The sequence below is a fragment of the Aedes albopictus genome, chromosome 2 (genome assembly GCF_035046485.1).
Source record: "Aedes albopictus strain Foshan chromosome 2, AalbF5, whole genome shotgun sequence".
Lineage (NCBI taxonomy): Eukaryota > Metazoa > Arthropoda > Insecta > Diptera > Culicidae > Aedes > Aedes albopictus.
Genome location: NC_085137.1, coordinates 74,370,109 through 74,392,350, shown reverse-complemented (window position 1 = coordinate 74,392,350; position 22,242 = coordinate 74,370,109). Strand labels below are relative to the sequence as shown.

Here is a 22,242-nt window from a genome sequence, read left to right as displayed (position 1 = left end):
TTCAACAGTGTAATTTCCCACATGGCTTGGTCAGCCAAAGCAAAATCAAGAAATTGACAGATGTTTATCCATAATTTTTCATACTTTTTTGATAATTTCTATTGCAAACTTGATTATTGAAGCATAGATACATCTATTCTTGTGTCATTAAAACGAAAACCATGTTGAAATATCCGAAAACGGTGAAATATGAATAAGAAATGTAATGGAAAATGTTTGCATCGATTTTTCTCAATGTTTACGTTCTGGGGATAGGCCCTTTTCAAATGTAACGCGAGATTTGTGCGGCTTCCTTGGCGGCTTCACAGTGAACGTGTTGCTAATTGACTGTGGATCCCGTTGGCCGGGCCGTTGCGGGAGATGATTACCCACGGAAGTGCTTTTGGAAAATATGCGGCAAGTGATATTTTGATGTGTTTTGCTGTGAGGTCGGCACCTCACGCGGAATTGACGCGGGTGCCCAAATAGCTCGAAACCCTATCATATTCTTGATTTATTTATTTTTTTATTTGCAACATGGCATCGGTCCACTGTGCGTTGTTTACAGTTTTCCATTTTCCTTTCTTGCCCTGCTGCTGCGGCTGCTGCAGCATAACCGCCACCACTCCACCACCACCCACAACCAAACAAAAACACGCAGCATAACCGCGCATGTGTGCGTGCTAGCGCATCACCACTACACTCAACCCGGCAGAGCGCAGCTGTCAAAGAGGAAATCAACAAACCGCATTGTTGTTTTCTGCTACGACCGGATCGGCCGCGTGTGTTTCATCAGTTTAATTTTTCTGAAAATTTCATTGAAATTCGATCAATTTAAGGTGAAGTTTAGTGTTAGAATGCACTAGCAGTGCATGGTGTTTTATTTGCGCTAGGAATAACACAAGTACGCGTCTTCATGCAAGCAAAAATGGGCCTCGGCGAGAAGCCCTGGGAAGCGGATGGGAAGAACTACAAAAAAGTTCAAAAGTCTCTGGAGGTAAGCGTTTTGTGATTTTTCGTTAATTTTTGTTAAACAGCTTAATTTTCTTCACTAACAGGACAAATGGAAGCTGGTTCCGGCGTTCCTGCAGATCAAGGGTCTGGTTAAGCAGCATATCGATTCGTTCAACTACTTCATCAATGTGGACATCAAGAACATTGTCCGGGCGAACGACGAGGTGAAGAGCGATGCCGATCCGTGCTTCTATCTGAAGTACTTGAACGTGAGCATCGGGATGCCGGATGTGGAGGAGGGGTTTAATAATACTAAGTCAACCACCCCGCACGAGTGTCGACTACGGGACATGACCTATGCGGCTCCGATCACCGTGGACATTGAGTATACCAGGGGAACGCAGCGGGTGGTTCGTAACAATCTGCTGATCGGGCGGATGCCGATTATGCTGCGGTCGTCCAATTGCGTGCTGACCGGGAAATCCGAGTACGAACTGTCCCAGGTCGACGAATGTCCGATGGATCCGGGCGGTTATTTCGTCATCCGTGGAACGGAGAAAGTCATCCTCATCCAGGAGCAGGTTTCCTGGAACAAGATGATAACGGAGGACTACAACAACGTGATCCAGTGTCAAGTGACCAGTTCGACGCACGAGAAAAAGTCCCGAACGATCCTGCTGTCCAAGCACGGCAAGTACTACCTGAAGCACAATTCCATGACGGAGGAAATTCCGGTGGCCATCATCTTCAAGGCGATGGGAATCGCATCCGATCAGGAGATCATGCAGCTGGTGGGTATTGATACTGAAACGCAGAAACGATTTGCTCCCTCGCTGCTGGAGGCGGCCAACCACAAGGTTTACACCCAACAGCGGGCCCTGGAGTATATGGGTTCTAAGCTGATTGCGAAAAGGTTTACCACGGCGGCCACCAAGTACAAGACAACGGCCGATGAGGCGCGAGATCTGCTGGCCACGACTATTTTGGCGCACGTTCCGGTGCCGAATTTCAACTTTCAGGTAAATTTAATTTAAGTATATGTTTTTAACCAGTTCGTTTATATAAAGGCCCACTTGCCAAGAACAGCTTTACAGAGCCGACAAATCGGTCAGACTATGGAGGCCTGAGTGTCCTCTGCCTCTGCTGTATGTGTAGTAGTCGTCCTGGAATTCACACTTCCCGCAGGGATTTGTCTACAAAAATATTCAGCAATTCAACCCTAGAATGCATTCCTTCTAGGATTTCTGCCAGGTGTCATCTTGTAATTCCTCCAGAGAGTCCTGTAGAGATTGGTACCATATCTTTTTTTCCAGAATTCATCCCGGTGTTCCACTCAGGATTCCTCATGAGTATTTTTCTCATATTCCTCCAGGAGTTCCTCTCAGTATTCTTTAAGAAATTCTATTAGATTGTTTTCAGGCATTCCTTTCGAGATTCCTTCAGGTATTTCTCCTGGGATTCCTTCCGAGATGCTCCCAAGGATTCAACCTGGGATTCTTTTATTGACTTCTTTCGGTATTTCATCAGGAATTCTTTGTGGAATTCCTCCAGGGGTTTCTTCATAGATTTGTTTAGGTATTTCTCCCGAGATTGGCTCAGGAACTCCTCCTTGGATTCCTTAATTGATATTTTTCCCAGGTTCCATATAGAAATGCCTAACGAGCTTCATTCAGAGATTTTTTCAAAGATGCCTTGTGAGATTACTTCGTAGTTGATTATTTTTCCCAGGATTTTTTCTTTCGACCTGAATTTCTTTTAAAATTTATTCAGGGATTTCTCCTTCTAGGGTTCACTTTAAGAAGTTCTCCTGCGATTCGATTCTTTATAGAATTCTAACATCGAGGAACTAAAAACGACCGCCGCAGTCATTGATTTTCGACTGAAAAACTGACCATGAGACTGATATTTAGCAGACCTGCTATAGACTCAACAATATATGTTGTCGCAAAGTAACAAACGAAAATTGATATTATTAAACATCCGGGATCGAACAATAGACGTTTGCATTGTCAATCAATTCTAGAATGAGTTTAAATAAGCGCGAAAATAACATGAGCGAGTTCTCTTCATCGACTCTCTCTTCTTCAAATTAAAGTGACAAAATGCAAGTATGGTTGCACTTTTTGGTCATAAATCGCTAGGTTGCGATGCAATCTAGCGTCTAAGTGTAAACAAATTCGATTGATTTTGCATCTTGTCTGCGATGATGAGATCGACGATTTGTCATTTTTCACCGATTATTAAATTGCGCTTTGACACCCCTATCGTTTCTTCCGAGAAACGTCACGTTCTACGCTAAATTGAACATGATCAAAACACAACAGGGTGCTGTTGTCATAGCATACGATGCCGCCGTTCCGATGTATGGAAAAACGCGAGGTGACCCATATTGTTAATATAATATATTTGCACTGACGCTTTCCAAGCCTGCCCGAGACTCCTTCTGGCTTTTTTTTTCAGGTATTCTTCCCGAGTTTCATTAAGGAAATCTGTCTGGATATTTTCAGGAACTCCCTCAGAGATTTCTTCTGGGATTTTTTCATTAATTTCTCATATGATCCCTTTGAGGATTTGTTTTTAGAAATGTACCCTGAGTTCCCGTCGAGGATTTTTTAAGATTTCATTGATTCCATTTTAATAGAGATTTTTCCCTAGATTCTTTTGTGTATTTCGTTTAGCATGTTTTTTTTCGGGATTCCTTCAGTGATTTCCTCCTTCCGAATAATTCGTTCGGGATTCCTTCAACGATATTTCTCGGCATTACATCAGGAATTCTCCCCGGAACTCTTCTATTGATTCTTTCCGGAATTCTTTTGGGGATTTTTTTCAAGAATGCATCAGCAGGGATCATTATCAGGAAATCCTCCAGCACTCTGAATGGGTATCTCACGGGGTTCTTTCTGGAATTTCTCTCAGGATTCCTTTAGGAATTCATCTAGTTTAATACATCGATTTAGCTGAATTTGCAAACCTCTTAGCTGATGTTTTCCTACTGAACCCCATACACAAGACGCATATTGATAACGACTATTTATAAATGCATAATAAATTTTCAACAGCACATGTTGAGAAAGATAGTATAATATTTTCCTTAGCATACCGCACTTTGGCGCGCAACTCTGAACTGCATTTTTTTATATATTCTTTCAGCAGAAACAGAGTAGAATCGAGAAAAATACCTAAATGCTTGAAAGAATCAACTTCTTTAATTTCCTTATTCCTAATCAGAAATCGAGAATGTGTTGAAAGGATTGTACAAAGCTCTCGAAATAACATGAACTTTGTTTTGTATTGCATTCAGCAGTGATTCAAAATTCAACCATCGCGCAACAATAATGACAATGTCGCAACCTGTATTTGTAACGATCAATTCTGACTATACATGTCAATGGTTGCTCCTCCGTGATTGATCTGAACTGGTACCAATTGCACTGAGATCCAACTGAATAAGGGGCTGGGACATTCCACTTATTCTCAAAGTGCAATTTCAGCAGCTCATGCATATTTGATCAATAACGGCGCCGGCCAAGTCCTTATAGTCAGCTGGGAAGGGAAAGGAATGTTAAAGTGTACTGGTTGTTGCTACTAGAGACCGAGAGCACTCTGCGTCCCCACAACCCGCACGGACTGGGGTATTTGTTAGACGGAAAGGATGGGAGATCTGGGAGTCACCGTTGGGTCGGTGATGCGATCCATGGATAGGGGTTATTTATAGTGTTCGTGATAGATTGTGTGGTGAATAAGGTCAAGCGGCACAGCACGCTTTGGTTGCATAACTTATAGGCGTTATATATACACTGTGCTGTGAGTAGAAGTTGGAAGGGAGGGAAACGACTTTTTTTCAATTCGTTTCTGGTTCTAGCGATGGCTATGAACATATGAATATACATGAGTTGTATATGTAGAGAAGAGAGAGCGAGAGAAAGTGGATAGAAAGATACAAAGTAGTAGGATGAAAAGGACGGGCCAGGGATTGAACCCATGACCCTCTGCATACGAATCAGAAGCGGTAGCCACTAGACCACCAAGCCCGTCTGACAATGTCGCAACCTGTATTTGTTGCGACAAACAAACCCATGCGACATAAGTTTGTCCCAACTTGAAAATAATGGGATTAACATCGTATACCACGAGTTTAGAGATTTTTAAGCCTTGCATTGTGATTTTCGAACGGTAACTTTGAGTCGGTAAACACCGCAACTCTGGTGAAGCTCTATCATCAAACCGTTTCGACTTTGGGTTAGCAATAATTGATTATTCACGAGTTGAAAAGTACGCAACAAATTCAGCTTCTGTTTTGTCTGCAACAAAAAAATTCGAGATCATGTCATTATCTGTTACCAGTAGGGATAAAGAGTAATCGTCGCACCTTCTTTGTTGCTTGTTTTGTGCCTCTTTTGTCTGACAATTCTCTTCACTGGCATTCAGTGATAGCAAGTTGTTTTGTAAGTATTCACTAACAATATTTAAGTCCTCTTGCATCATGGAAACAATGTCTTGAGCAATTTGACCAGCATAAGAAAAAACAGGATCGTCCGCAAAAGTCTAGTAACTCCATTCAACTCTAAGTTACTCCGAATCTGATCATTCACATATATAAGAATCGGAAGCGATCCCAGGTTACTGCCCTGCGGCACATCGATTGCAACACTGCGCTCACTACTCCAATATCCTTTGATTACGACAGTTTGTTTCCGATTTTGCAGATAGCTGGAGAACAAGTTGTTGGGAAGACCTTGAATTCCACAAGGTTCAAGCTTTTTCCAAAGAAACACATGATCTATTGTATCGAAAACTTTCGACAGATCGAAGAACAAGCAGCCAGCAAAACGGTTTTTTCGATCAATTGTATCGGACAGTGCAAGCACTGCTGTTAGAGTCGAAGAACCCACGCGAAACCGTATTGTTTTGTATAAAAGAAATTGTTTATATCCTTAATTGTTTCTTTTTTCCGTTTTTGAACACCGGATAAACAAACTGCCATCTTGAGGCAATCGGGGTATACTCGAGCGGTGGCAGAATCGTTGAAGGCATCAACAATAATAGTCGACAAAACATCTCGATGGTATACACTAAGGTCTTTTTTTACACGGGGGATACGTCCCGTGTAAAAAAAAAACGTGTAAAAAAAACCGTGTTAATTCGCGAAACCGTGTAAAAAAAACCGTGTTAATTTGAGAAACCGTGTAAAAAAATACCGTGCTAATTCGCGAATTCGTGTAAAAAAAACTAAGGGAAATCTGAAAATATTTGAAATGTCCTCACTTCCAGACATTCGAGGTTTGTTTTAGAGAGTTGATAAGGAAAGGGGGGGGGGGGTAGTAGTAAGGGTTGAATCTAGGGGTTAGTGGGAAAGGGGACAAGGGATGTGTTATGGGGAGCAGAGTGCATATTATTACCAAGGAAGATCGCAACTGATATTTTGGGGTGTTACAGGTCCACGGAGCAAGGTGGTGTAGAGAAAGATGTTCCAGGACACCCAGGAACTTTCGCGAGTAAAGGCTTTAATATCTACGAACGTAATCGATTGATTATTGTTACATCACTGATACTGTTCAACATCCTACAGGTCTACGGAGCATTGTTCTGTAAATAAATAATTTTCAAACATGACCTCCAATTTTGATCTCCGAGAACTTCCGCGAGTAAAGGCCAGAAGATCTACAAACATAGCCAGTTTCTTGCTACATTACCGATGCGTTGTAACATTCCAGAGGTCCATTGAATATTGTACTGAAGAGTATTTATTTCTAAAGATATGCTAGGTCTTCCATGAACTTTCGAGAGTTAAGGCCTGAAGATCTACAAGCGTACTCAATGAATTGTTGTTACGTTTCTAATGCGTTGTAACATGCTACAGGTCCATGAATAATTTTTCTGTAAGGAACTAATTTTCATAGATGTTCTAGGTCCTCTAAGAACTTCCATGAGTTAAGACCTGAAGATCTACAAGCGTTATCAATGGTTTGTTGTCACATTACTGATACAGTGTAGCGTCCGACGGGTCCAGGGAGCCTAGTTCTGTAGAGAAATAATTTCCAAAGATGATCTAGGACCTCCAAGAACTTCCGCAAGTAAAGGCCTCAAGATCTACAAACATTATCAATGGTGTGTTGCCACATTACTGATATAGTGTAGCGTCCTACAGGTCCAGGGAGCATAGTTCTGTAGAGAAATAATTTCCAAAGATGATCTAGGAGCTCCAAGAACTTCTGCGAGTAAAGGCCTTAAGATCTACAAGCGTAATCAATGAATGGTTGTTACATTTCTAAAACGTTGTTACATGCTACAGGTCCATGAACCATTTTTCTGTAAGGAACTAATTTCCACAGATGTTCTAGGTCTTCCAAGAACTTCCATGAGTAAAGGCCTCAATATTTACAAGCGTTATCAATGGTTTATTGTCTCATTACTGATACAGTGTAGCATCCTACAGGTCCAGGGAGTAGTTCTTTAGAGAAATAATTTCCAAAAGTGATCTAGGACCTCCAAGAACTTCCGCGAGTAGTGGCCTTAAGATCTACAAACGTTATCAATGGTGTTTTGTCACATTACTGATATAGTGTAGCGTCCAACAGGTCCAGAGAGCATTTTCAAAGATAATCTAGGACCTCCAAGAACTTCCATGAGTAAAGACCTGAATATCTACACGCGTTATCAATGGTTTGTTGTCACATTACTAATACAGTGTAGCGCCATACAGGCCCAGGAAGCATATTTCTGTAGAGAAATAATTTCCAAAGATGATCTAGGACCTTCAAGAACTTCCGCAAGTAAAGGCTTTAAGATTTATAAGCGCAATCAATGGAAGTTCCCAAGAACATCCGCGAGTATAGACCTGAAGATCTACAAGCGTTATCAATGGTTTGTTGTCACATTACTGATACAGTATAGCGTGCTAAAGGTCCAGGGAGCATAGTTCTGTTGAGAAATAATTGTCAAACATCTTCTAGGTACCCCAAGAACTTCCATGAGTAAAAGCACAATGGATTGTTGTTACAATTGTTGCCCGAAAATAACGTTTCCCGCATAAGAAATCTCCAAATGAATTGTTACAATACTACATTTGGAATTGCGGTCCAATTGTTTACCATAATGCAAATGTTTGAAATTTTTATCCCAATGCCTGCATATCGTGTAGTGATAATCCGAAAAATAACGTTTATTATATACATCACAAGCGTGGTGTTACCAACGATAGTTGTTTGTTAAGGTCTATATACGCAAGAGTACTTGAAAGACCCAAAGCATTCTTGACAATCAAGACTCTACAGAACTTTTGCTTCGTGGTCGTGCGGCTAAGGTCACCAAGCCTTTAGTCGCATCGTGCTAAGGAGCGCGGGTTCGATTCCCGCCGCAGCTGTCAGGAAAAGTTTTTGGCTGTGCCACTGGGCGTTGCATGCTAGTCCGTTGTTTAGTGTCGTGCTTCCTTCAAAGAGCAAATAATTCACTGGAAGCATTAAACGTGTCCGTGTCTTTTCAACTGTCTTCTATGGACCTGTAGGACGTTGCACCGCATCAGTAATGCAACAAAAGTCCATTGATTATGCTTATTGATCTTAAGACCTTTACTCGCGAAAGATATTGGATTACCTAGAAAATCTTTGAAAATAACTTCTCTATAGAACCATGCTCCAGGAAGTTCGTGGATGCCCTAGAATAACCTTGAAAACAACATCTCTTCAGAGCTATGCTCCATGGGCCTGTAGAATGTTACACCGTATCAGTAATGTGACTACAATCCATCGATTACGCTTGTAGATCTTAAGGCCTTTATTCGCAAAAGTTTTTGGATGCCCTAGAATATCCTTGAAAACAACATCTCTTCAGAACTATGCTCCATGGACATGGCGAACCAGCCAAGGGCTGAAAGTCCTTTAATAAAGACAAATCAATCAATCAATCCATGGACATGTTGGATGTTACACCGTATCAGTAATGTAACAGCAATCCATCGATTACGCTGTAGATCTTAAATGCCACTACTCGCGGAAGTTCTTGGATTCCCTAGAATATCATTGAAAATTAATTCTCTTTAGAACTATGCTCCATGGGCCTGTATGATGTTACACCGTATCAGTAAAGTGACTACAATCCATCGATACACTTGTAGATCTTAAGGCCACTATTCGCGGAAGTTATTGGATGCCCTAGAATATCCTTGAAAACAACATATCTTCAGAACTATGCTCCATGGACATTTAGGATGTTACACTGTATCAGTAATGTAACAACAATCCATAGATTACGCTGTAGATATTAAGGCCACTACTCGCGGAAGTTCTTGGATACCCTAGAGTATCCTTGAAAATTACTTCTCTTCAGAACTATGCTCCATGGACCTGTAGGATGTTGTACTGCATCAATAATATAGTAACAATTAATTGATTACGCTCGTAGATTTTCAGGCCTGAACTCTAGGAAGTTCTTGGAGGTCGTAGAATATCTTTGAAAACTACGTCTCTACAGAACTATGCTCTAAGGACCTGTTGGATGTTGCACCGTATCAGTAATGTGACTACAATCCATCCATTACGCTTGTAGATCTTAAGGCCTTTATTCGCGGAAGTTATGGGATGCCCTAGAATATCCTTGAAAACAACATCTCTTCAGAACTATGCTCCATGGACATGTAGGATGTTACACCGTATCAGTAATGTAACAACAATCCGTCGATTACGCTGTAGATCTTAAGGCCACTACTCGCGGAAGTTCTTGGATGCCCTAGAATATCCTTGAAAATTACTTCTCTTCAGAACTATGCTCCATGGACCTGTAAGATGTTATGCCGCATCAATAATATAGCAACAATTAATTGATTACGCTCGTAGATTTTCAGGCCTGTACTCTCGGAAGTTATTGGAGATCTTAGAATATCTTTTAAAACTACGTCTCTACAGAACTATGCTCTAAGGACCTGTAGGATGTTGCACCGTATCAGTAATGTGACTTCAATCCATCGATTACGCTTGTAGATCTTAAGACCTTTATTCGCGGAACTTCTAGGATGCCCTAGAATATCCTTGAAAATTACTTCTCTTCAGAACTATGCTCCATGGACCTGTAGGACGTTACACCGTATCAGTAATGTAACAACAATCCATCGATTACGCTGTAGATCTTAAGGCCACTACTCGCGGAAGTTTTTGGATGCCCTAGAATATCCTTGAAAATTACTTCTCTTCAGAACTATGCTCCATGGACCTGTAAGATGTTATACCGCATCAATAATATAGCAACAATTAATTGATTACGCTCGTAGTTTTTCAGGCCTGTACTCTCGGAAGTTATTGGAGATCTTAGAATATCTTTGAAAACTACGTCTCTACAGAACTATGCTCTAAGGACCTGTAGGATGTTATACCGCATCAATAATATAGCAACAATTAATTGATTACGCTCGTAGTTTTTCAGGCCTGTACTCTCGGAAGTTATTGGAGATCTTAGAATATCTTTGAAAACTACGTCTCTACAGAACTATGCTCTAAGGACCTGTAGGATGTTATACCGCATCAATAATATAGCAACAATTAATTGATTACGCTCGTAGATTTTCAGGCCTGAACTCTCGGAAGTTCTTGGAGGTCCTAGAATATATTTGAAAACTACGTCTCTACAGAACTATGCTCTAAGGACCTGTAGGATGTTGCACCGTATCAGTAATGTGACTACAATCCATCGATTACACTTGTAGATCTTAAGACCTTTATTCGCGGAAGTTCTAGGATGCCCTAGAATATCCTTGAAAATTACTTCTCTTCAGAACTATGCTCCATGGACCTGTAGGACGCTGAACCATACTCCAGAAATCATCTTTAGGAAAACCGCCATTTAACCCCTCCTAGCCCCCCATATATTAACCCCCCCCCCCTTCAACAAGCAGAGCCCCCCCTCCACACATCCCTTTCCTGCAGACCTCTTACATCATCATCCGCCTCCACCTCATACCACTTTTCAACTCCCTTGCAACCCTTTCCCATAAATCCCCTTTCTTCCTTTTAGTAAGAGTTCCCTTCTAGACACTTAGCGCGAGAAAGTTGAAAAAACCGTGTTAATTCGCGAATACGTGTAAAAAAACCCTAATTAATCCACCTAGCGGTGATGGTGCCTTTCACGTGCTTTAAAATATCCTTTCAACAAAACTCGAGCGACATGTAGATGACATTGACATAAATACAAAATGAAAACTACTTGCTAAATCTACTCAATATGGATACATTTTATATTAGCATAACATCCAATATTCAGAAAATATAAGACAACGATCCAAAACTCAAACCAAACAAGTGTCATGAAGCCGCAAAATTTTGAAACGTCATTTTAGATTTTCCGGTCATCATTTTATGACTCCGGATATCTACCCCAACTAAACTAACCGCCATCTTGAACAATGAGACACCATCTTGGATGTTCTGGTATTCATTTTTGGACTCTGCACCTAAAATTATATAAAATAGTCGCCGTATTGAATTTTGGCACGTCTTTTATGATTTTCTGGTTACCAGTTTTGAACGAAAACCGACATTCTTCCTAATTCAAACTATAGTCATATTGTAGACCTTGTGAAACAGCGTACAGCTTGGGTTCTCTGATAACAAATTTTGAATTCTGGACATATTTTCATACAAAATATGTCCATAATGCAAGAATTAAAAATCCTATAAAATGGGTACTAACTTGAATACTGGGCCATTATCTTGGACTTTGGACCGCTGTTTTGGATACTCTGGTGGACTTCAAGCAAATTTCCCATACCAAATACACTTATTTTACATAGTTTTAGAGCTCAAAATTCCTTAAAACAGCCACCATCTTCTGTTTACGCGATCAAATTCTTATTTTTCCATTCAACGTTGACCAATCCTGCTATAACTTTACACCTTAGGAATCTGAAATGGTACGGTTTGATGAGATCGCTTTAGTTTTGTCTATATTTTGTTCTCATATATGAGAACTTAGACCTATTCGTCATTGTTGTTTATACCTTATGTTTATCAGACCATTAAACAAAGCCACGATTTAATTTTTCACATGAACGTTGGTTCTGCTACACAACAGCTAGTTTCTAATGTGATCTAAGGCTATTTTCTTGCTAACCGTTCATTAGATTATCAAAAAATATGCGATCTGATGTGTCGCATGTATGGGTTTGGTTCATTTTTATACTTGGTAATTTCCGGTGGGATAGCCGGATCTGATTCCATGAGTCGTGGACCATGACACTACCGGTTGTCCCAATTATGGTCTGAGAATATTTTATTGCTATTTATTCACCTTTACCTAATCACCGCGATTTGATATATCGCATGAATGGGTTTGCTTCACTTTTACTTCTAACCACTTTCGAAGCCAAAGCTGAACCCGCAACACTACCGGGAATCTAATGTGGTCTGACCCTATTTTTCCATCAGGTTGTCGATAAGTTGTGATCAGTCTTCGTTCTACTGCTCGTGTTGTGTGTAGGTAAGAGGTAACGATAGCGCACGAATGTAACAAAGCCGACTGACACCCGACTGCGGCAACGAAATGAAGGTAGTAAAAAGTTTCGAATGTTTACAAGACTGGTCGTGATTTGATGTACCGCATCCATGGGTTTGGTTAAATTTTACATTTTACTACCCGGATCTGATTCCGGGTAACTATCGGCTGAACCAAATATGGTCTAACATTATTGTCTTGTTAACTGCTCATCGGTTAACCAAAAACGCTGCAAATGAATTAACTACATCGGCTGTTTTCCTACTCTCCACAACGACCAATGTGGCGCTAGTTTCTATGCGCGAAAAATCGCTAAAAGTAAATCGCAAAAATATTGTATGGCGAATAGCATCTAAAGGCAAATTTATCGAAGTGGAATACATTATTCGAAAAAATATTTAGTAGTGGTTGTGCACAATGGTGACTACTATTAAGCCTACCAAATATTTTTTCAGTTAAAACTTTCTATTTGAAGTAATTCAAGTTTAGATGCTTTTCACCATACAAAATAAAATGGATTTACTCCTGCTGATCAACTGTGGGTGAGCGCCAAGCGGGTAGTCCATTGAAGGTGTCACATGCAGGGTTTGACAATTTCGACGGGACTCTCTGAACCAATTCCGGACCACTACCAGTGACGTAAGGCTATTTTATAGCTAACTGCTCATCAGGTTATCGCAAAAACCACGATTTGATGTGTCACATGCCTGGATTTGGTTCACTTTTACATTTGGCATCTTCCGGCCACTCAAAACCGATTCCGAAACACTTGCTGACCGTTCATTAGGTAATCCAAAAAGCCGCTAATTGATGTGACGCATGTACGGGTTTGTTTCTCTTCCAGATTTAACCACTTCGGCGGGAACCCCGGAACGGGTTCCGGAACACTACTGGTTCAGATATGATCTGAGATGGTTTTCCTGCGCATTGTCCATCAGGTCATCGAAAATGCCGTGGTTTGATGTGTCGCGTGTATGGGTTTGGTTCAATTGTATATTTGGCCACTTCCAGCGGGACGCCTAGAACCGGTTCCGGAACACTACCGGTTCAGGTATGGTCTGAGATGATTTTCCGGCTCATTATCCATCAGGTCATCGAAAATGCCGTGGTTTGATGTGTCGCTTGCATGGGTTTGGTACAATTGTATATTTGGCCAATTACAGCGGGACGCCCAGAACCGGTTCGGGAACACTACCGGTTCAGATATGGTCTGAGACTATTTTCCTGCTTACCGCTCATCAGGTTATCGAAAATGCCGTGGTTTGATGTGTCGCGTGTATGGGTTTAGTTCAATTGTATATTTGGCCACTTCCAGCGGAACGCCTAGAACCGGTTCCGGAACACTACCGGTTCAGGTATGGTCTGAGATGATTTTCCGGCTCATTATCCATCAGGTCATCGAAAATGCCGTGGTTTGATGTGCCGCATGCATGGGTTTGGTTCAAATGTATATTTGGCCACTTCCAGCGGGACGCCTAGAACCGGTTTCGGAACACTACCCGTTCAGATATGATCTTAGACTATTTTTCTGCTTACCGCTCATCAGGCTATCGAAAATGCCGTGGTTTGATGTGTCGCATGCATGGGTTTGGTTCAATTGTATATTTGGCCACTTCCAGCGGGACGACTAGAACCGGTTCCGGAACACTACCGGTTCAGATATGATCTGAGATGATTTTCCTGCTCATTGTCCATCAGGTCATCTAAAATGCCGTGGTTTGATGTGTCGCTTGCATGGGTTTGGTACAATTGTATATTTGGCCAATTACAGCGGGACGCCCAGAACCGGTTCGGGAACACTACCGGTTCAGATATGGTCTGAGACTATTTTCCTGCTTACCGCTCATCAGGTTATCGAAAATGCCGTGGTTTGATGTGTCTCATGCATGGGTTTGGTTCACTTTGATATTTGCCACTTCCGGCGGGACACCCGGAACCGGTTCCGGAACACAACCGGTTCAGATATGGTCTTAGACTATTTTTCTGCTTACCGCTCATCAGGTTATCGAAAATGCCGTGGTTTGATGTGTCGCATGCATAGGTTTGATGCATTTTCATATCTGGTCCCTTCCTGGGGTACCGTTCCGGAACACCTAAATGGCCATATCTCCGGAACGGCTGAACCGATCCGAACCATTTTCAATAGGAAACAATGGGACCAGATTCCGCGTCGAATGAACCGTCGGTCATTGAAATCGGATGAGGTTTACTGCCAAAAAGTGATGTGAGTTTTTTTGTACACACACATACACACACACACACATACACACACACAGACATCACCTCAATTCGTCGAGCTGAGTCGATTGGTATATAAGACTTGACCCCTCCGGAGGCTCTATCAAATTTTCGTTTTTGGAGTGAACATATAGCCTTTCGGTACACCTTGGTGTACGAGAAAGGCAAAAAACCGTGTAAATTCGCGAAACCGTGTAAAAAAAGCCGTGTAAAAAAAACCGTGTAAAAAAAAACCGTGTAAAAAAAGACCTTAATGTACCGCATTTAGTTCACTGGGCTGCGCACGCAGTCTTCATAAGTGCGAAAACATAAATAAAAGTGCGCGATTGCATCCAATCAAGTTGATGTCTTCGGCGCACTATTTCTTCGATCTATGCAGAATAAGTACCCGGAAGACACCAAGTTATAACTTCTAATCTATAGATTTGATGCAATCACGCACTTTTATTTGGGTTTTCGCACTGGTGAAAACTAGTGCGATAGTCCAGTGGTCAACTAAAGGCGCTATATTTTGAAGCAGAAATTGGCAATCCATCAAATCCGGTTGCTTTGGAACCATCTAGATTTAAAATTTTAGTCCACATTTCATCTGCAGTTGTGGGATTTAGGAAGAAACTGTTTGATACCTCCCGGATAGTGCCGTGAAGATTGATGATATTGGACGACGATAGTTTTTCAGCTAGCTGATATTGATACCCAATTGACGTGAAGTATTCATTGAAGGTGTTGTAGTCCCGCGCAGTGTTGAGAACATTCCTATCGTCGATATTGAGCACGAATCTTCGCCCAGTAGACCATTATTGCGCTTCCAGAGTTTTTTGGGACTTCTGGCATTCAGAAATTGGTTATAATACTCCTTAGCTTTCGATTTTGCAACAGCAAGTTTTTTATTAGCTTGTTTCAAAATTTCACCAAATCGATCGTCAGTACTGTTCCTTTTCCACTTCTTTAGAGCAGTATCCCTCGCATGACATAAAATGTTCTCTCGTTAGGGCTCACATTGCACCAGTTGTACGTTGTCAGGAATTCACTGAACTGTCTATCAACAACTTGGTAGTACTAGTGGATAATAAATTTTGTCAGAGTACACTTGCGATAGATGGCAACATTGGGCTTCAGAGAAGTCAGAACATAGTTGTGGTTACTGAATGCACAGTTGATTGTATAATTTGTTGTTCTATTTAAGTTTTCCGCACGCGAAATAGTATGGTCAAGGATATTGTTACTTAGAGGTCTGGTTATTAAAGTGTTTGTAACTACCATTGCATAGGACTGCAGAAGTTCCAAGTATTCTTCCGAAGCACGATTTTCACGGTTGATTGCCACGTTCATATCGCCAAGAATAAATACTGGCTCGGAGAGGTTTGACAACGACATAATTTGTTCAAAAATTGTACACCAGTAGGACCAGTTATCAGTTTTTGCCACTAACCCACTGCCCCCTTTCCAGGTCAAAGCCATCTACGTGGCGCTGATGATCCGCCGCGTCATGGCCGCCGAAGTGGACAAATCGGCCGTGGACGATCGCGACTATTACGGCAACAAACGGCTGGAACTGGCCGGTTCGTTGCTCTCGCTCATGTTCGAAGATCTGTTCAAGCGCTTCAACTGGGAACTGAAGATGATCGCCGACAAGAACATCCCGAAGATCAAGGCGGCCCAGTTCGACGTGGTGAAGCACATGCGGGCGGCGTTGATCTCCACCGGGCTGGAGACGGCCATTTCCACCGGTAATTGGACCATCAAGCGGTTCAAGATGGAACGGGCCGGGGTGACGCAGGTTCTTTCGAGGTTGAGCTACATATCGGCGCTGGGAATGATGACCAGGGTGAACTCGCAGTTTGAGAAGACACGGAAGGTTTCCGGTCCGCGATCGCTACAGCCCAGTCAGTGGGGTATGCTTTGTCCTTCGGATACACCGGAAGGAGAAGCTTGCGGGTTGGTGAAGAATCTGGCGTTGATGACCCATATCACGACTGAGGTGGATGAAGAACCGGTGATTCGGCTGGCTTACAATTCAGGGGTAGAGGACATTCGTTTACTGGGAGGCGAGACCATCAATAATCCGAAGGTTTTCATGGTGTTCATCAACGGTAATATATTGGGAGTGACGATCGGATACAAACGGCTGGTTGAAGTATTCCGCATGATGAGAAGAAAGGGTCTGATCGGATCGTTTGTATCGATTCACACATCTTTCACGCAGCGATGCGTTTATATTCACACGGATGGTGGTCGCCTTTGTCGACCGTACATAATTGTCCAAAATGGAAGGCCTCTGGTTCAGCAGGAGCACATCGAACAGCTGAAGATCGGATTGCGGAAGTTCGACGACTTCCTGCATGATGGCTTGATCGAATATCTGGATGTAAATGAGGAAAACGACTCATTCATAGCATACCAGGAGACAGATATTGATCCGGAGAAGACAACTCACTTGGAAGTGGAACCATTCACTTTACTGGGAGTTTGTGCTGGATTGGTTCCGTATCCCCATCATAATCAGAGTCCTCGTAATACCTATCAATGTGCTATGGGTAAACAAGCTATGGGAATCATCGGATACAATCAGAAGAACCGGATCGACACCCTTATGTACAACATCGTTTACCCGCAGACTCCGATGGTACGATCAAGAACGATTGAGCTGACCAACTTCGACAAGCTTCCGGCAGGCCAGAACGCCACCGTTGCAGTCATGAGTTATTCCGGCTATGATATCGAAGATGCCCTGATCCTCAACAAAGCTTCCATCGATCGCGGCTACGGTCGCTGTCTCGTCTACAAGAACAGCAAATGTACGATCAAGCGTTATAGCAACCAAACCTTCGACCGTATCATGGGCCCCATGAAAGACTCCCTTACCAACAAGATCATCTTCAAGCACGAATGTCTCGACACCGACGGAATCATATCCCCCGGGGAAAAAGTCCTCTCCAAGCAGACCATGGTCAACAAGGAGATGCCCGCCGTCAAATCTACCAATCCCATCGAGCAGAAGGAAGCCGGCCAACAGCCGATCACGTACAGTCCGGTCCCGATCACCTACAAGGGCACCGAACCCAGCTACATCGAGAAGGTCATGGTGTCGACCAACAACGAGGAGGAGTTCCTGGTCAAGATCCTGTTGCGGCAAACTCGTCGGCCGGAGATTGGGGACAAATTCAGTTCTCGGCACGGTCAAAAAGGTAAATTTCTGCAAAAACCCACAATTGCCCCTTATTTAGTAATACAGGTTGTAAATTACCTGTAATATCTAAGAAATCAAGGATTCCCTTTTAAAAATCTGAGAATTGTACTAGAATTTCATCAAAGCATATGTATTCCATACTCTTTTTTTTCCTCAGGTGTAACCGGGCTGATCGTCGAGCAGGAAGATCTTCCCTTCAACGATTATGGAATGTCGCCGGATATGGTCATGAATCCTCATGGTTTTCCCTCGCGTATGACGGTCGGCAAAACGCTGGAACTCCTTGGTAGTAAGGCAGGCGTTTTGGAAGGAAAGTTCCACTACGGCACCGCTTTCGGTGGATCCAAATGTCAAGACCTTCAGGATGAACTGTTCCGCAATGGATTCAACTTCCTCGGAAAGGACATTTTCTACTCGGGAATAACCGGCGAACCACTGGAGATGTACATCTACTCCGGCCCGGTCTACTACCAAAAACTGAAGCACATGGTCCAAGATAAGATGCATGCCCGAGCGCGTGGCCCACGTGCGGTTCTGACTCGGCAACCGACACAAGGTCGTAGTCGAGAAGGTGGTCTTCGTCTCGGCGAGATGGAACGGGATTGTTTGATTTCCTACGGAGCTTCCATGCTGATCATGGAAAGACTGATGATTTCGTCCGATGCGTTCGATGTGGACGTCTGTAACGTGTGCGGACGGTTGGCATACTCGTCCTGGTGCCACAACTGTCGGTCTTCGGCCAGTGTGTCGAAGATTTCCATGCCCTACGCCTGTAAGTTGCTGTTCCAGGAACTGACCAGCATGAACATCGTTCCACGGTTGAAGTTGAAGAATTATTAGGGTAAGTTTTTGATAGTTATACTTATTTTTGCTTTGTTCGTTCACCAAAATAAGATGAATTATAATAATAATAATCAGAATTTTATTCATCCGAAACCAACAATGGGTGATCAGAAATATTATTCTATTTACCTTACCTTACCGGTCAGACGAAGGCCTGAGTGTCCTCTGCTGTACGTAGGAGTCGTCTCCAGTCTACTCGGTCCATGACTGTGTGTCTCCAGTTCTGACTCTGCGAAAGGTCCGCAAATCATCCTGCACTTGGTCGACCCATCTAGCTCGCAGCGCACCACGTCTTCTTGTACCGGTCGGATGGCTCTCGAGAACTATTTTAGTCGGGATGCTATCCGACATCCTGATGTCGTGACCCGCTAGTGGTTCATTCGCCTTCTCCAAGTTCCGTCTTCCATCTGCACTCTGTCGTAGATGGTACGCAACACCTTTCGTTCGAAAACTCCAAGGGTGCGTTGGTCTTCTGCACGTAGGGTCCATGCTTCGTGCCCATAGAGGACGACCGGTCTAATCAGCGTTTTGTAGATAGTTATCTTGGTGTGACGGCGAAATTTGTTTGATCGTAGAGTTCTGCGGATTCCAAAGTAAGCTTGATTTCCTGCCACAATGCGTCTCTGACTTTCTCTGCTGGTGTCGTTGTCGGCGGTCACCAGTGAGCCTAAGTACACGAATTCTTCAATCGCCTCGATTTTATCACCATCGATAGAAATTCAAGGTGGTGGGCGCGGTGATTCCTCCTTGGAGCCCTTCGCAGGGTGGCCACCCTGTCGGGAATTTCGGGAAAACCGGGAAAAGCTCGGGAATTCGAAACCACCGGGAAAAAGTCGGGAAAACCTCGGGAATAGTTGATAGCCATCGGGAATTTCCAACATTCTAAAATTTGTACAGTCTCCAGAAGCATACGTACGAGAATCTGTGGGAAATGCAGTCAACAACTGTTGAACTATATAACGTAGTGGGTGAACTGGCGTAAAAACCATTCTTGGAAATTTATATCTTGTCGTTGAGTCATGACAATTTAAGTTAATCATAGTGATGTTACCTAACATCACAATTTGAACAATTTCAAAGATATTCTAAAGAACATTCTGGTGGAAAGACTGGTTGAGGTTGAGACACATTCAAACATTTATAGATTCATATGTCACTTATGCATTTCAGAATGTATATGTTTCTGAAAAAATAAAGCGTTTAATAAAAGTTTTATAAAACATAACAAGAATTATAACTTCTTTCTAAAAATATCCTTGTACAATCTCTAGGAGATTTTTTTTTTATTTTATCTGTATTAACGAGATTTTTAGCCCTAGGCTAGTTCATCTCGGGATGGGACCCATAATTTACTCACATTTTGCGAGTTTGTCGGGACTGGGATTCGATCCCAGGTCCTCTAGGAGAATATTTGATATAGCCTTTGTCCTTTGAGCGAAAAGTCTTCGAGAAATTTGGATAGGGTGCTGATAATTTTTTTAATGAATGAATAAATTGCCCCAAGAATAAATTAAAATTAAAAATTATGAAATTGTGGACGAGTAATTCTGGTGAAAACATTTTTACAATTTAAAAATAGTTAGTGAAAAACAATTGAAAGAATGTCAATTTCTTGATTTTGCTTTGGCTGACCAAGCCATGTGGGAAATTACACTGTTGAAAATGCTTTGACATCCATGTGCACAACAGAACATGTGCTCGATGAACAAATTGAGATTTGAAATTATGAAAAGAAATCCACGTACTCCGGTGAGACTCGAACTCACGACTCCCAATTCGCTAGACGGGCGCTTCTATTCCTTCAAGCTACGGAGTCACTCGACTATCTCCGTCGCCAGCAGGCCTAGAACTGAACTCGATTCCACAATCGCACATGGTTATCTTCTTTTCACAATCCAAACCCCCTTCGGATGGGATTAGATGAACATCTAACACATTGTCTGTTGTGCACATGTATGTCAAAGCGGGAGAGGAAGTTATTTTTAATTGTCGAGAGCTTCGGGCACTGCCTTCCAATCACTTATTGGTATGGCAATTAGTGTGCAGTCGGAGTTCTAGGCCTGCTGGCGACGGAGATAGTCGAGTGACTCCGTAGCTTGAAGGAATAGAAGCGCCCGTCTAGCGAATTGGGAGTCGTGAGTTCGAGTCTCACCGGAGTACGTGGATTTCTTTTCATAATTTCAAATCTCAATTTGTTCATCGAGCACATGTTCTGTTGTGCACATGGATGTCAAAGCATTTTCAACAGTGTAATTTCCCACATGGCTTGGTCAGCCAAAGCAAAATCAAGAAATTGACATTTGTAAGGTGCTACGGTCACCCTTACCGTATTCGGTCGGCCGAGGACCGACCCGTCGAGAGTCCGACTGCACACTAATTGCCATACCAATAAGTGATTGGAAGGCAGTGCCCGAAGCTCTCGACAATTAAAAAATAACTTCCTCTCCCGCTTTGACATACATGTCAAAAGTTTCTTTTCAATCATGTTCAAAGTTTCTTTGATTTATTATCTTTTGAATGAGGCCTAGGGTTTTGAAATCGGACGCAAATTGGCGAAGATATGGGCCTAAAAAAATGACATGTTTTTGAGGGGGTGACCCCAAACTTTTGATCGGGAGTGTACGTTTCCGCCATCGTCTCAAATTCACATACTATAATATCAATAGCATCAGCGAAACCAAGCAGTTGAACAGACTTCGTGAAAAGCGTTCCACTTTATCCCCGTTCTCCTTATTACATCTTCTAAGGGGATGTTAAACAGCAAGCACGAAAGACCATCACCTTGCCGTAACCCTACGAGAGATTCGAAGGGACTCGAGAGTATCCCTGATACTCGAACTACGCACATCATTCGATCCATCATCGCCTTGATCAATCGTATCAGTTTATCCGGGAATCCGTATTCGTGCATAATCTGCCATAGCTGTTCTCGATCGATTGTATCATACGCCGATTTGAAATCGATGAACAAGTGATGTGTGGGCACGTTGTATTCGCGGCATTTCTGCAACACCTGGCGGATGGTGAACATCTGGTCCATTGTAGCGCGTTCACCCATGAATCGAGCCTGATATTGCCCCATGAATGCTCTTGCAATCGGTGATAGACGGCGGCATAAAATTTGAGAGAGTACCTTGTAGGCAGCGCTCAGTAGTGTGATCGCTCGATAGTTCCCGCAATCCAACTTGTCGCCCTTTTTGTAGATGGGACACACAATACCTTCCATCCACTCCTCCGGTAATACTTCCTCCTCCCAAATCTTGGTAATGACCCAATGTAGTGCTCTCACCAGTGCTTCTCCACCGTATTTTAGAAGCTCGCTTGGTAGTTGATCTGCTCCAGCGGCTTTGTTGTTTTTTAACCAACTCCTCCTCTTGAACGTTAGGAGCTGGAAATCTTTCGTCCTGCGCACGTACTCCTAGATCTGTTACCACGCCACCTTCGGTGCTTGCAACGTCTCTACTGAGGTGCTCATCGTAATGCTTTCGTCACCTCTCGACCACCTCACGCTCGCTCGTGAGAAGATTCCCGTGATTATTTGGGCACATGTCGGCATGTGG

General features: G+C 42.7%; 1 protein-coding gene across 1 annotated transcript; it reads left to right on the top strand.

Moving 5' to 3' along the window:
• The first annotated feature begins 722 nt into the window (after positions 1 to 722).
• LOC109432750 (DNA-directed RNA polymerase III subunit RPC2) lies at positions 723 to 18,753 on the top strand. The gene is made up of 4 exons (XM_029871566.2): positions 723 to 976; positions 1,038 to 1,952; positions 16,100 to 17,837; positions 17,997 to 18,753. The coding sequence occupies exons 1-4, from the start codon at positions 896 to 898 to the stop codon at positions 18,677 to 18,679; spliced, it is 3,417 nt and encodes a 1,138-aa protein (XP_029727426.2). The 5' UTR covers positions 723 to 895; the 3' UTR covers positions 18,680 to 18,753.
• The last annotated feature ends 3,489 nt before the right edge of the window (positions 18,754 to 22,242 follow it).